The sequence below is a fragment of the Rousettus aegyptiacus genome, unplaced genomic scaffold, assembly GCF_014176215.1.
Source record: "Rousettus aegyptiacus isolate mRouAeg1 unplaced genomic scaffold, mRouAeg1.p scaffold_m13_p_15, whole genome shotgun sequence".
NCBI classification, from domain to species: Eukaryota; Metazoa; Chordata; class Mammalia; order Chiroptera; family Pteropodidae; genus Rousettus; species Rousettus aegyptiacus.
In genome coordinates, this window is record NW_023416290.1 from 19,603,491 (window position 1) to 19,617,455 (window position 13,965).

The 13,965-nt window shown below is 34.6% G+C and overlaps 1 protein-coding gene across 4 annotated transcripts in view; it reads left to right on the plus strand.

Annotated features, from left to right (window-relative positions):
- ATP6V1H (ATPase H+ transporting V1 subunit H) overlaps nucleotides 1-13,965 on the plus strand; it is a 113,251-nt gene that overhangs the window by 48,308 nt on the left and 50,978 nt on the right. For all 4 annotated transcript variants that reach the window (XM_016146042.2, XM_016146060.2, XM_016146035.2 and 1 more), the window contains 2 exons: nucleotides 9,603-9,781; nucleotides 12,080-12,205. In XM_016146042.2, coding sequence (XP_016001528.1) covers nucleotides 9,603-9,781; nucleotides 12,080-12,205 — 305 coding nt within the window. The remainder of the gene's footprint in view (nucleotides 1-9,602; nucleotides 9,782-12,079; nucleotides 12,206-13,965) is intronic.

The following is a 13,965-nucleotide window of genomic DNA, read 5'->3' on the forward strand; positions in this document are numbered from 1 at the left end:
TCTTGTGGTAGTAAATTCTCTCAGGTTTCATTTGTCTGAGAAAGCTTTTATTTCTTTTTCATCTCTAAATGATAGCTTTGCTGGGTACAGTATCCTTGATTGATGGTTCCTCTCTTTCAATATTTTGAATATTTCCTTCCACTCTTTATGAGCTTGTAATGTTTCTGAAACTGATGATAATCTAAGGAGGTTTCCTTGTAGGTTACTATTTTTTTTTTTTCTTCCTGGCTGCCTTGAGAATTCTCCTTTGTCACTAATTTTTAACAGTTTGAACAAAATGTGTCTTGGAGAGGTCTTTTCGCATTGATATAATTAGGTGTTCTGTTAGCTTTCCCTTCTGAAGTCCACTTCTTTCCATAGGCTTGGGAAATTCTCATCAATAATTTCTTTGTGGAGGCTCTCTTCTCCCTTCTCCTTCTCTTCTCCTTCTGATATACCCATTATCCTTATGCTGCTCTTTCTAATGAAGTCAGATAGTTCTCATAGAGTTCTTTCATCATTTTAAATTCTTAGTTCTCTCTCTTCCTCCTGAGTCATTTCTAGACTTATATTCTCTTGCTCACTAATTTTCTCTTCCATCTGGCCGGCTCTATTTCCAGTGCTCTCGAATGCAATGCTCATCTCATGTATTGAGTTTTTCAGCTCCAGAATTTCTGTTTAGTTCTTTTTTATAGTTTCAGTCTCTTTGGTAGAGTACTCTTATTCATTTATTCTATTCCTGAGCTCATTGAATTGCTTTTCTGGGTTCTCTTTTCTCTCATTGAGCTTCCTCATAACTGCAGTCTGTCGTTTAAATCAGTCTCCCATGACTTTGAGTTTGATTTCTGGAGACTTTTCATTTTCTTTCTGTGCTCTCATGTTATCTTGGTTGTTCATTGTATTTGTTAGATTGTTTCTCTGACTTCACGTTTGAAGTAATGAACTCTTCCCTTGTTTAGATATTGTTTTGTTCCAACAATTTAGCAGGTTGAGAGATAGAGTAATTTCTTTTGTTTTTTAGTGAACGATGTTATAGTGCAAGTTTTCATTTTCTTTTACCTGCACTATTTCTGCCTCTGGGTTTGTGGTTGAGTGTTGTCACTTGGGTTAAGGAAAATGCCCCATACCCATGGGATGGTGAATGTCTCCTCTGTGACCACCTCACCTCAGTTACAGGGAAGTACTATGGTGGGAAAATGTGTTGGATGGCGGAGAACCGGTTTTGTGAGCTCTCAGTGCTGCTTTCTTTTTACTGATGGTCCCTGGCTCTGCTGTGTTTTTGAAAGCATTTCCACTGCTTCTACTGGGCTCTGTTTGGATGAGTGGCTGGCCTCTGTTTGGATGAGTGGTGCAGGGGAGTTAAGTTTGGGATTTGCAGGACCTCCCCCACTGCCAGCAATATCTATGGACACCACTGTGCTGTTTAAGGTTTCCCAGCTACCTCTTCTAGGGTCTACCAAGATGGGGAGGTGAAAAGGGAGATGCCTTTTTTGGGGAGGAGCAGTGCTTTTGCCCCTTACACTCCAGGCCGTACTATGAGGACTGCAGCCTGAGTTCTCCACCACCACCACATTCACTGGAGCCAAAGTGGATGCGAACTGTGTCCATGTTTACTATCCCTACTTTTCTCCCCATTCCACTTCCCTTACTTATCCCAATATACCCACCTTCAAATGTACTGATGCATGAATCCTTCAAGCACGTATGTGTGTTGAGCAGGGCATTCTTTGTCGAGTTATGGTCCGACTTGTAAATTTAAGGGAAGAAAGAAAGGCGTCTTCTCACTCCACCATAATGCTAATGACATATTCTCTGGACTTCTGTTTTCTAATATGGATTTGAGATTATTTAAAATAGACCTAAACTATTGGCAGGAACATTAGCTTTTTGGACTCTCCTGTGCTAAATTTGGTACAATACAGTCTTTAAGTGAATATACTGAGGACTGAAAATTAGAAGGACATCTTTAATGTACACAAATGAGTTAAATTTGAGCCATTAAAGAGGACATAGTAAAGCCATTTGATTTAGACTATCAAATGAGTGAAAAAAAATTATGTGTTCAATTTATCATTCTTAAATTCCTATCAACTTTAAAAAATATTTCACTGATAAGGCTGTTTAAGGGTGGTCCACTTAGATTTTTTTCCCACAACTTGAAACTCAGGAAGGAAATTTTTTGTACTGAAGTCTTAGGAAGCTTGCTGAACTGCTATGACCTGAAGAAATCTAGCAGCTACTAATTATCTTTTTTTCTCTTTGACTGGATGAGTTTTATTTTTGAAAATGTCAGTCTCACTTATTCATAGCAGTTGCTGAACTCCAGGTCTCTAATAATGTTATATTATTGGTTAAATCGATTTGTCAATCTTTAGTTCCTAAAATAAATTAAAATGTTTTAAGGCTGTGACTGAGAAAGACATTAAAGATAATATTCATTGTCTAGAGTTTTAAATTTATTGTGTTTTATTTCTCATTTTGGCTCTGCTTAATCAAGAACCTACCTTATACATCAGATAATAAGATAAATTATATTTTTACAATTATGTGGTTTTCAGAAGAAAGGCTTAGAAAGAAATAACATCAAATTGAATTTTCATTAGTTATATTAATAATAATGTTTAAGTTTCACACCCACACACATATAGACACACAGACAGACATGTACATAAATACATCCTGTACAGACAGTTCATAGTCATAAACCTTTCAAAGAGGCCCACTCTAATCTGAGTGTATGAGGACTGTTTTGCCCACTGCTTTGGAATGGAAATTGTATTCCTAAGTATATCCCTCATTCCTTATTTCAGGAATTTCTCAGTCTTACTTTGATGTGAGATTTGGATAAGGTCTAGTAAAACAGGCATTTTTAATCTTGAGGTGAGTCCTTTAATCTAGTGATACTTCTAGTGTGGTCTACATGTCAGTCTAGTGCTATGAACTGTTGGTTCGAAGTCTGCAATGGATAAGTACAAAAGTGAGGGTAAACATTTAGAAACGTAAAGTAATTTGACTGAATAATTGTATGTCTCAAATTTAATATTATAAATGTGAGCTTGTATTTTGCATGTCTTTTAAAATTTATTTTCCTATAAGTTCATTTTTATTATATTTTATAAAAGTAATTCATTCATGACTGAATGGAAATTAAATAAAGCTGGTCTTCACCACAGATGGTTTGAGAAACACTGCTTTAACATATATTTTACGAGGCTACCAGTTTGGTTGGAGGAAAGATCTGACTTGTCACTTGATTCAACTTGTTAGTGTAGTCACGATCCTTCTGCACCATTTCTTGGACATAGGCCAAAATGAAAGCTGCACTTTTGATTTTGTTGAGGTGAAGATGCCATTGAGTTTTAGGATGGTGACAGGTGGTTACTAAACTTATTGTGGTGATCACTTTTTAAGGCGTATAAATATTGAATCACTGTGTTTAACACCTGAAATGTAATATCGTATGTTACCACCACCACCACCACCACCACCACCACCACCACCACTACTAATAAAGAGTACCTTGCTGTCAGATTTTGTAGGTTTGTTTCTGGCAAATTTAGTTTAAGTACTTTCATTCTTTTTTTATAACTGAATTATAGCCCATTGTTTGTATGTACCACTTCTTTATTCATCTATTGATGGACATTTAGATTGCTTCTATATCTTTGTTATTATAAATAATCCTGCAATGAACATAGGGATGCATATATCTTTTCGAATGAGTGTTTTGATTTCTTTTGGGATAAATACCCAGAAATGGAACCCTTCTTCATCTGGATTCTTCATTGTCTCTTGTTATAGCCACGCCTTTGTTTTAAAGTCTGTTTTTTTTTCTGGTGCAAGTATTTCTACCCCAGCATTTTTGTTTATTTCCATTTGCATTAAATGCTTTTTTCATCCCTTTACTTTTAGTCTGTGTGTGTCTTTCAATTTGAAATGAATCTCTTGCAGGCAGCATATATATGGGTCTTGTTTTCTTATCCATTTGACCAACCTGTGTGTTTTGATTGGGGCACTTAATCCATTTACATTGAAAGTAATTGTTGGTAGACATATAGTTATTTTTATTATTCATATTTTTTATCTTTTTTCTCCCTCATCTTCATCTTAAAGAAGTCTTATGAACATTTCTTGTCATACTGGTTTAGTGATGATGAACTCCTTAACTTTTCTCCTCCCTGGGAAGCTCTTTATCTGTTCTTCAATTCTAAATGGCAGCTTTACTGGGTAGAGTAGTCTTGTTTGTAGGTTCTTGCTTGTTATCACTTTTAAAATATTTTGTGCCAATCCGTTCTGGCCTGCAAAGTTTCTTTTGAGAATTCAACTGACCGTTTTAGGGAAGCTCCCTTGTAGGTAGGTAACTGCTTTTCTCTTGCTACTTTCTAGATTCTCTTGTTGTCTTTGACTTCTTGCATTTAAATTATGATGTGTCTTGGTGTGGACCTCTTTGCGTTCATCTTGTTTGGAACTCTTCGTACTTCTTGGGCTTGTATGTCTATTTCCTTTGCCAGATCAGGGAAGTTTTCTGTCATTTTTTCAAATAGGTTTCAGTTCCTTGCTCTCTCTCTTCTTCTGGTATGATGTGAATATTGGTATGCTGACATCTATTAAACTGTTTTTTTTGTAGTGTTTTATTTCTTAGAGGTTATTTTGGTGTCACAATATACATCCTTAATTTTTCCTATTATTTATAAATTAAAATTATACTATCTTATGATCTTATATAAAATATAAGAACATATATTCATATAGATCTCTTTTCCCTTTTTTATACTATAGTTGTCATATATTACATCTACATATGCTAGAAACCCTATAATATAGTGCTTTAACTCTTCCTTTAAATGGTCTTATTTTCTTATTTATATTATGGAAGTTAAGAGAGGAAAATTATTTTTTATATTTATCTATCATCACCGCAGTTCTGCCTTCTTTTCTGGTCAGCTTTTGATTTGGCAGTGTCATTTCTTGTCACCTGCAGAAGTTCCTTTAGCCCAGGGGTTAACAAACTACAATAGCTCATGGGCCAGATCTGGCCCACCACCAGTTTTTGTAAATAAACCTTTGTTGGATCACTACTATGCTCATTTGTTTTATATATTTTATATGGCTGATTTTCCACTACAGTAGCAGAATTGAATAGTCATAACAGATCTTAGAGACTGAAATATTTACTATTTGGTTATTTTTAGAGAAAGTTTATCAGTCTCTTTTTAAATATATCTTCTACTACATATCTGCTGGTGACTAATTATCCTAGTTTTCAATATCTAAAAATAATTTTAGTTTATCTTCATTCTTTTTAGAGATATGATTGATATATAATGAATATTATTAATTTCAGGTATACAATATAGTGATTCAATATTGCATAATGATTCAATGATTGCATAATGATCACCATTAGAAGTCTAGTTATATCTGTTACCACACATAGGTACAAATTTTTTTTCTTGTTATAAGAACTTTTAACAACTGCTCACTTAGCAACTTTCAGATATACAGCACGGTATTATTAATTATAGATACTATGCTGTACATTATATTACCAGGACTTATTTATTTTATAACTGGAAGTTTGTACCTTTTGACCACCTTCACCCATTTCACCCACTTCTCACCCCCTACTTCTGGCAATCACCAGTCTGTTCTCTGTTTCTGAGTTTACTTTTTAATTTTAATTTTTTATTTTTAGTTTTCATATATAAGTGAGATTTACCATATTTGTCTTTCTCTGTCTGACTTATTTCACATAGCATAATTCCCCTAGGTCCATCCAAGTTGTTGCAGATGGCAAGATTTCTTGCCTTATTTATTGCTGAATAATATTTCATTGTATACATTCCATTTTCTTTATACATTCATTTCTTAATAGGCACTTAGGTTGTTTCCATATCTTGGTTATTGTGAGTAATGCTACTGTGAACATTGGGAACGTGTTTTCTTTTTGAGTTAGTGTTTTTGCTTTCTTCAAATAAATACCCAAAAGTGGAATTGCTGAATCAGATATTAGTTCTGTTTTTAATTTTTTGAGGGGCCTTCATACTATTTTCCATAGTGGCTGTAACCAGTTTACACTTGCATAACAGTACACAAGAGTTGCCTTTTCACCACATCCTTGCCAATACTTTTGTCTTTCTGATGACAGGTGTGAGGTGATGTTATGATTTTGATTTGCATTTTCCTGATGGTTAGTGATGTTGAGCACCTTTTTATGAACCTGTTGGCCATGTATATGTCTTTGGAAAAATGTCTATTCAAATTCTCTGCCCATTTTTAAATTCGGATTGTTTGTTTTCATTATTGAATTGTGCGACTTCTTTATATATTTTGAATATTAACCTTCTATCATATACATTGTTTGTAGATATTTTCTCCCATTTTGTAGGATGCCTTTTCATTTTGTTTATTGTTCCTTTTCTGTGCAGAAGCTATAAGTTTGATGTAGTTCTTGCTGATTTTTGCTTTTGTTGCAAGTACTTTTGGTGTTGTGTCCAAAAAATTGTTGCTTTACTCCATTCTCCTAGCCCCCCAAACTACCCTTCCCTCTGTCTGTCACCATATTGCCCACTATATTTGTTAGTCTGATTTTGATTGTTTTTTTATTTCTTAAATTTCCCATGTAAGTGAAATCATATAGTGTTTATCTTTCTCTGTCTGACTTAAATACCTTCTGGCTTCATCAAATGCCATATCTTTTCCCATCTCCTTCCTTTTCTTATGTAGGGGTCTTGTTTTCTTATCCTTTCAGCCACTCTATGTTTTGGTTGCAGCACTTAATTCTTTTCCATTTATGGTACTTATTGATAGGAATGTAGTTGTTACCATTCTTTCTTCCTGTTTTTTAATACATGTTTTCTCTTCTTAAAGAAGTCCCTCCAACCTTTCCTATAATACTGGCTTAGTGGTGATAAATTCTTTTAGCTTATTTTTGTCTCGGAAGCTCTTTATCTGTCCTTCAATTCTAAATAATAGCTTTGCTGGATAAATTATTCTTGGTTGTATAACCTGGGTCTTCATCCCTGTTGAATATTTTGTGACGAGCCCTTCTGTCCTGCATAGTTCTTTTGAGAAATCAGCTGCCAGTCGTATGGGTGTTCCCTTATATGTAATTATTTGTTTTTCTCTTGCTGCTTTTAATATTCTTTCTTTGTTTTTAAACTTTGGCATTTCAATTTTGATGTGTCTTGGTGTGGGCCTCTTTGGATCCCTGATTTTTGGAATTCTCTGAGCTTCCTGGGGTTTTATGTCTATTTCCTTCACCAAGTTAAGGAGGTTTTCCATCATTATTTTTTCAAACAGCTGTTCAGCATCTTGATTTTCTTCAGTTATGCCGATCAGATGAATATTTGGAGCCTCAATAGTGTCCCATATCCTCCTTACATTATTTTCATAGTCCTGGCATCTTTTTCCTTGCCAGTCTGATTAAATGTCATGATTGGCTTTCCTAACTTCTAGATAGTGCATTTGATCCTCTTCTTTATTCACTTTGTTTATTCCATTTAATATACTTCTCATGTCAGATAAGATGTTCTCCATTTCAGACTGGTTCCCTTTTATAATTTCCATTTCCATTTTTATCTCTTTGTTGGAGTTCTGTACACTTCCCAAAAGTTCATTGAGCATCTTTATAACTAGTGTTTTGAACTCTGTATCTATTAGATTGCTTGACTCCATTATATCTGGATCTCTGTTCTGTCATTTGGTTTCTGCTTCTTTGTCTTCCCATTTTGGCTGCCCTTGTGTGTCTGTTTCTATGTACTAAGCAGAGCTCCTAAGTCTCCTGTTCTTATTAGTGTGGATTTGTGAGGTAGGTGTCCAGTGGCACAGTCCTGAGAGAAGTTCAGCTGCAGGCCAAGTTTAGCCCAAGCCTCTACTTCTCCGGGGCTACCTGTTGCCTCAAAAGACCACACCAGAAACCGAGCCAGCTGCCTCCACCAGTGTGAGTTTCAGCAAGAAGCACCTGACTGTCTGAGGATACACCTGGATGGGGCTTGGGTGGGGCCTCAAGTTGGAGTAGGCGGGGTTTCAGGGAATCCTTTGGATGGAGCCACTGCTGTTATCCAGTTTGATGATCTCACTGCTATGGCGGCACTGTTTCTGCGCACTAGGATGGAGAAGGCTCAACAGGGAACAGTAGATATTGCTGGCACTTCAGTATTGAGTGAGTCTCATCTAGGCCCTCACTCTGACAATGTCTCCCTGTAAGTCCCTGTTGCTCACTGCACGCAGCTGAATTGGCACTGGTGCTCAGAGCGAGCAGGTCCGTCACTGCAAAAATCCGCTCGTGGATGCGGCTCCTTTAAGAGGTGTCTGCCGCTGCCACAGCCTCCATCTCACTCAGCCGCTTGATACTGGGCAGCCTCATGATACTGGGCAGCCCCACGTCCTTGCTCCGTCCTACCTTCTGTCATTGCAGGGTGCTTTCTTGGATTTCTCCATAGTTGTATGGCTTGCTCATCTAGATCCCAGGCAGTTTTTCCTTGTTGCTGCTCCTTGTTTCCATCCAACTTTGATTTGTTCACCAGAGGGATGAACAGAGACTTTATCATCAACCTATGTGTAATTTTTAAAATGTAATCATTGTACAGTTTTGATTACTGTAGCCTTGTAGTTTAATTTGAAATCATAGTGTGATGCCTCCAGCTGTGTTCTTCCTCAAGATCGCTTTGGTTATTAGGAGTCTTATGTGGTTCCATACAAATTTTAGGATTTTTTTTCTATATCTGTGAAAAATGCCTATGGAATTTATGTGGGGGTTGATCTCACTAATTTTCATGTGTGCTTATTTAGCATAATTATTAGGAATAGAACTTGCTTATAAAACTAAGTAAATTTAAAATTTAGTTACAGTTGATTTGAATTAATCGTTATTACAAGATATTTTTTTTGTGTGCCAGGGAGGGGAATTTCATTTGATAGGTCTTCTCTACCAAATTGGTGAAGGTTGATTTCTTAAGAACTTTCTTGTTCTTGTCCCTAGGCCTTAACATGGTCCTTGCTCAGAAATTTTTCGATGGACATTTTGTCTCTATAAATACTGAGATTCCTTTGTGGGTTTCATAAATGTTATTAAAAATGGAAAAATCACAGAAGAAAAGTAGGGAATTTGAACATCACAAAACTTCTGATAATTTTTCAAGCAAGGGAGTTTTTTTAAAAAAAATTTTATTGTTGTCCTTTGTGTACTTTGAGGCTGATTGGAGGGGGGAAAAAGGTGACTATTGAGAAACTAGAGAAATACTTGAAGAAACAGTCTCCCTTAGTATCATCCTAAGTGCTCTAGGTGACCAGTGAATGGAGAGTTTACTGTGGTGTGCACAAGAGCAGGACTGTGAGAAAGGATTGGGGTGGATTTCATTGTAAACATGTTAAGTGTTTTGAGGCTTGTCTGGGCCAGTAATTTAAAATGTTTAGTAGGCCAGTAAGTAAGCAAGTAATTAGAAGTACACTCTTGATATGGCATCGATGCTTAGGAAAGAAGTAAGGATTTGCAATACAATATCCACTTAAAGATGAAGTTAACTTGAGAATAGGAAGAGAGAGGATATGAAAGGAAGTACAGAGGTCTGAGAACACCAGATAACAAATATAGTTTCTCATTATGTCTTTGTCTAACCCAGAACTTTTTAGAAAAATCAACTGAAAGAGAAACTCGCCAAGAATATGCTCTGGCTATGATTCAGTGCAAAGTTCTGAAACAGTTGGAGAACTTGGAACAGCAGAAGTATGATGATGAAGATATCAGTGAAGATATAAAATTTCTTTTGGAAAAACTTGGTGAAAGTGTCCAGGATCTTAGGTGTGTTGTTCTTTTTAATTCGCATATATATTGGGCTTATATTGGCTGGATATAATGGGCTTTGTTTGACTTGTCTAGTATTTTAGGGAAATCTAAATTTGTTACTAACTGTAAACTCAAAAGATTTCATTAAAACATGCCATTTATTACATATTGGGGGATTTGGAAAAACTGGTCCATTACCATGGCAGCAATTAGTCAGAATTGTGTATTATTTCTTCCTTTTTTGGGGAGATTCCTACCCTTCTGTGCTAAAATCTGACTGGCTATACTACCACAGGTTGTTGGCACCACCACAGAACCTTTTGCGAATCTTTCCTGGTTTAGAATCTTTTTAAGCAATAGTAGTTAATTAGTGGAGAAGGTTTGCCCATATGTGGAAAGGATATTTTTTTTCGGGCTGTTTTAAGTTCCCGTTTGATTTCTTTATGTTTTCGTATTAAACATTATGGAAATGATATACATGCAGTAAAGAAAACAAACAAACAAACCCTTACACAGTACAGAAGGGACTCCATGCCACTTCTGCCATGTTCCCCACCTAGTCCCATCCTCCTTCCTCCTGGTTTCTTGTATGTGCCTCCATAAAACCTCCTAGTCCTCTGCCTTTGGCATGTGCCCCTGTGTGCATGTGCACACATGGGGTTCTACACATTTTTCTAGACCTTGTTTTTTGTTGTTGTTTAATAATATCTTGAGGATCTTTCCCCATAACTCTTATATTCTTAGATTTTTAGCTATTGACACATTTTTAAAAAAGAATTATTCTTTAGAAATAAATCTTTCTCTGTAGGTGGATTGGGTTTGGGAGCCAGACTGACTCCCATTTGAATTGTTTGGCTATTTTTTCCACGCATGACCTTGAACAAGATTCCTGACATTTTAAAGTCTCAATTTTTCTTTGGTAAATTAACAATAAAAATTCTAACTTTGTAGGATTGCTGTGAGGTCTCAAGTGTCCCAAAAATGCCTTTAGTATAGTATGTGTTCCAGAAATGTATTCACCAGATAATTCAATGCAACCAATACCCAAAGCTTTTATAGAGATGGAAAATATAACCCATATCAGTGGTTTGTAACAGAGCTTTGTGGAGGGAGGTAAATGATTTTTGGTCTTTCTATAATTTCAAATATGAATAAGTTGATTGTAATATAATAGGCTAGCAATAGGCTTACAGTTTTTATAAATTCTATTTTGTTTATTTTTTAAAATTTATCAGTTTTTCTGGAATAATGATTTAAGATCTTTTTTAAAAATAAATAATACTAGTGATAGCATTCTAAATTACTTAATCCATGTTATTGTTAATACAGTTCATACTTACTGATTTTTCATGCTGAATTTGGTCATTTGAAAAATATTGTATTGCTATTCATATAAAACTAATAGGATGATAGATACAGTTGAAAGAAATGTTTTTGCTGTTTTAGGTTTGGGAAATTAATGTTAACAATACTAGTTTACTTCTTATACTAACTGGGCTTACATTAAAGTAAATTACATATTTATTCAACAGGACACTGATCAATTTAACCAGGAAATCCTGGTTATACTGAATTACCATTTGATATTAAATGACTACTTTTTAAAGAAGTTTTTACTTGTAAGAAAGTCCAAGCATGTCTTGTCACTGTGTTCGTCCACTGGATAATTGAGTAGTTAAGAAATTTGATGCATAATAAATGATTTTTGAATTAAAGTGCATTGCAGTTTTGTGTACAGAGGTTTTTGTTTTTAATTAGTCTATAGTTAATTATTCAACTAATGAATTCCCTCTTCACTTTTGGAAATCACATTGTAAAATATTGTACTGATATGTGTGTTTTGTTTTTATAATGCAGTTTCCTAGTTTATGACGTTTATAGTGCAATGGTATTAGAATATACTATTTTATCTTCAAGTAATATACTTTTATATCAGTTTATATTAATGTATTTCGTGGTTTGGCAAATACAATATTTTAAGTTGCATGATAGCAACTTTGCTAGATTATCAGATATTTTACAGATATGCATTTATGTATATATTTGGGTAAGAATTTTGAAAGCACTTGCTCCTTTTAGTATCTCATGACAAGCATTCAAATTTGACCTTCCTACCCTGGATAAATTTCACATGATTTGTAAATATTATTTAAGCCGTTTAAACTTTGTTTAGTGGTAGTGTGTTAATGTACAAAGGATGGTCATCAGTCTTTGTAGTTAAAAGTCATCATCAATGAAGATGTTTTATTTTGATTAATTTTGGAGGATCTCTCAGATTCTTATAAACTTTGAATTCTTTAAACATTTTTATAGTTCATTTGATGAATACAGTTCTGAACTTAAATCTGGAAGATTGGAATGGAGTCCTGTGCACAAATCTGAGAAATTTTGGAGAGAAAATGCTGTGAGGTTAAATGAGAAGAATTATGAGCTCTTGAAGTAAGTTTAAAATTCCAGTTTACATTCTAATACCTATTTTTCCACATCCTCATAAACACATTTTTGTCACTCTTTAAATTTTGGGTATTCTGTGGTTTTAATTTGTATCGTGATTGTAATGTGATTGAATACCTTTTTATATGCTTATTGGCTATTTGGATACCTTTTTTCTAGAAGTGCCTTTTCAAGTATATTACTTATTTATTTTTTAATTTAAAGGAGTTCTGTTTGTGTTCTGAATAGGAGTTCTTTGTATATATATTTATCACAACTGTTTTTTTTTATTCTAGCACATGGCATTTCGCTCTTTAATTTTTAATGTAGCTTAGTTTATTAATCTTTTACTTTATGGCTAGTGCTTTTTTGTGTAATGGTCAAGAAATTTTGCCTACCCAGGGTCATAAAGATATTTTTCTATATCATTTACTAGAAGCTTTATTCTTCAGCCTCTCACATTTAGATATCCATTTCATCTGGAATTGATTTTTGGGTAAGGTATAAAGTAGAGGTCATAATTAATTTTTTTCATTACATGGTTATCCCATTGAAACAGCACCAAAAAGAAGCCTTGTGTCCTTTACTTATCAGCCGTCTATTTCACCCATCCACCTAGCCCTTAGTAACCACTGTTTACTTTCTGTCACTACAGATTTGCCTTTTATGAAAATTTCACATAAATAGAATCATATAATATTAGTTCTTTTGAGACTGGATTCTTTCACTTGCTGTGAAATGTTCAAAGTTCATTTATGTCATAGTACTTATTAATACTTTATTCCTTTTTATGGTTGGAACAGTATTCCATTATATATCACATTTTATTTATCCACTCAAAGTTGAGGGGCATTGGGTTATTATGAAAAACGCTAGCAGTAAACATTTGTGTAAAAGTTTTTGTGTGGCTTTGTTCCCCCCTCCCTCCCCGCCCCTTTCTTGGGTAGATACCCAAGAGTAGAATTGTTGAATCCTGTGGTAACTGTATTTAACCATCTGGGGAACTGCTAGACTGTTTTCCAAAGTGACTGCACAATTTTATATTCCTGCCAGCAGCATACAAGGGTCCGGATTTTTCCATATTCTTGTCAATACTTGTTATTGTCTGACTTTTTGATTCTAGCAGTCTTAGTGAGTGTGAGGTGGTATCTCGTGATTTTGATTTATATTTCCTTGATGGCTAATGATGTCAGGCATCTTTTTATGTGCTTATTGGCCATTTTATATCTTCTTTGAAGAAATGTCTATTCAGATTCTTTGTTTTTTAATTGGGTTGTCTTTTTATTTAGTCATAAGAGTTTATATGTATGTATATATGTATGTGTGTGTATATATGTGTGTGTATATATATGTGTGTGTGTGTATATATATATTTTTTTTGGATACAAGTCCCTGATCAGTTATATGATTAGCAAGTATTATCTCTCATTTTCGTTTTGTTATCATCTCACTTTCTTGATAGTCACCTTTGAAGAGGAGACATTTAAAATTTTGATGAAGTCCAATTTATTTATTTACTTTTGATTCCTCTTGCTTTTGGTGTCATACCTAAGAATTAATTGCCAAAACTAAGTTTATAAAGATTTACTCCTATGTGTTCTATAATATTTTTATAATTTTAGCACTTACATTAGGTCTTTGATCTATTTGTGAGGTAAGGGTCCAATTTCATTCTTTCGTCCTGGCTATCCATTTATTCTAGTAACATTTGTTGAAAAGAATATTCTTTCCCTGTTGAATTGTCTTGGAATTCTTATTAAAAATCA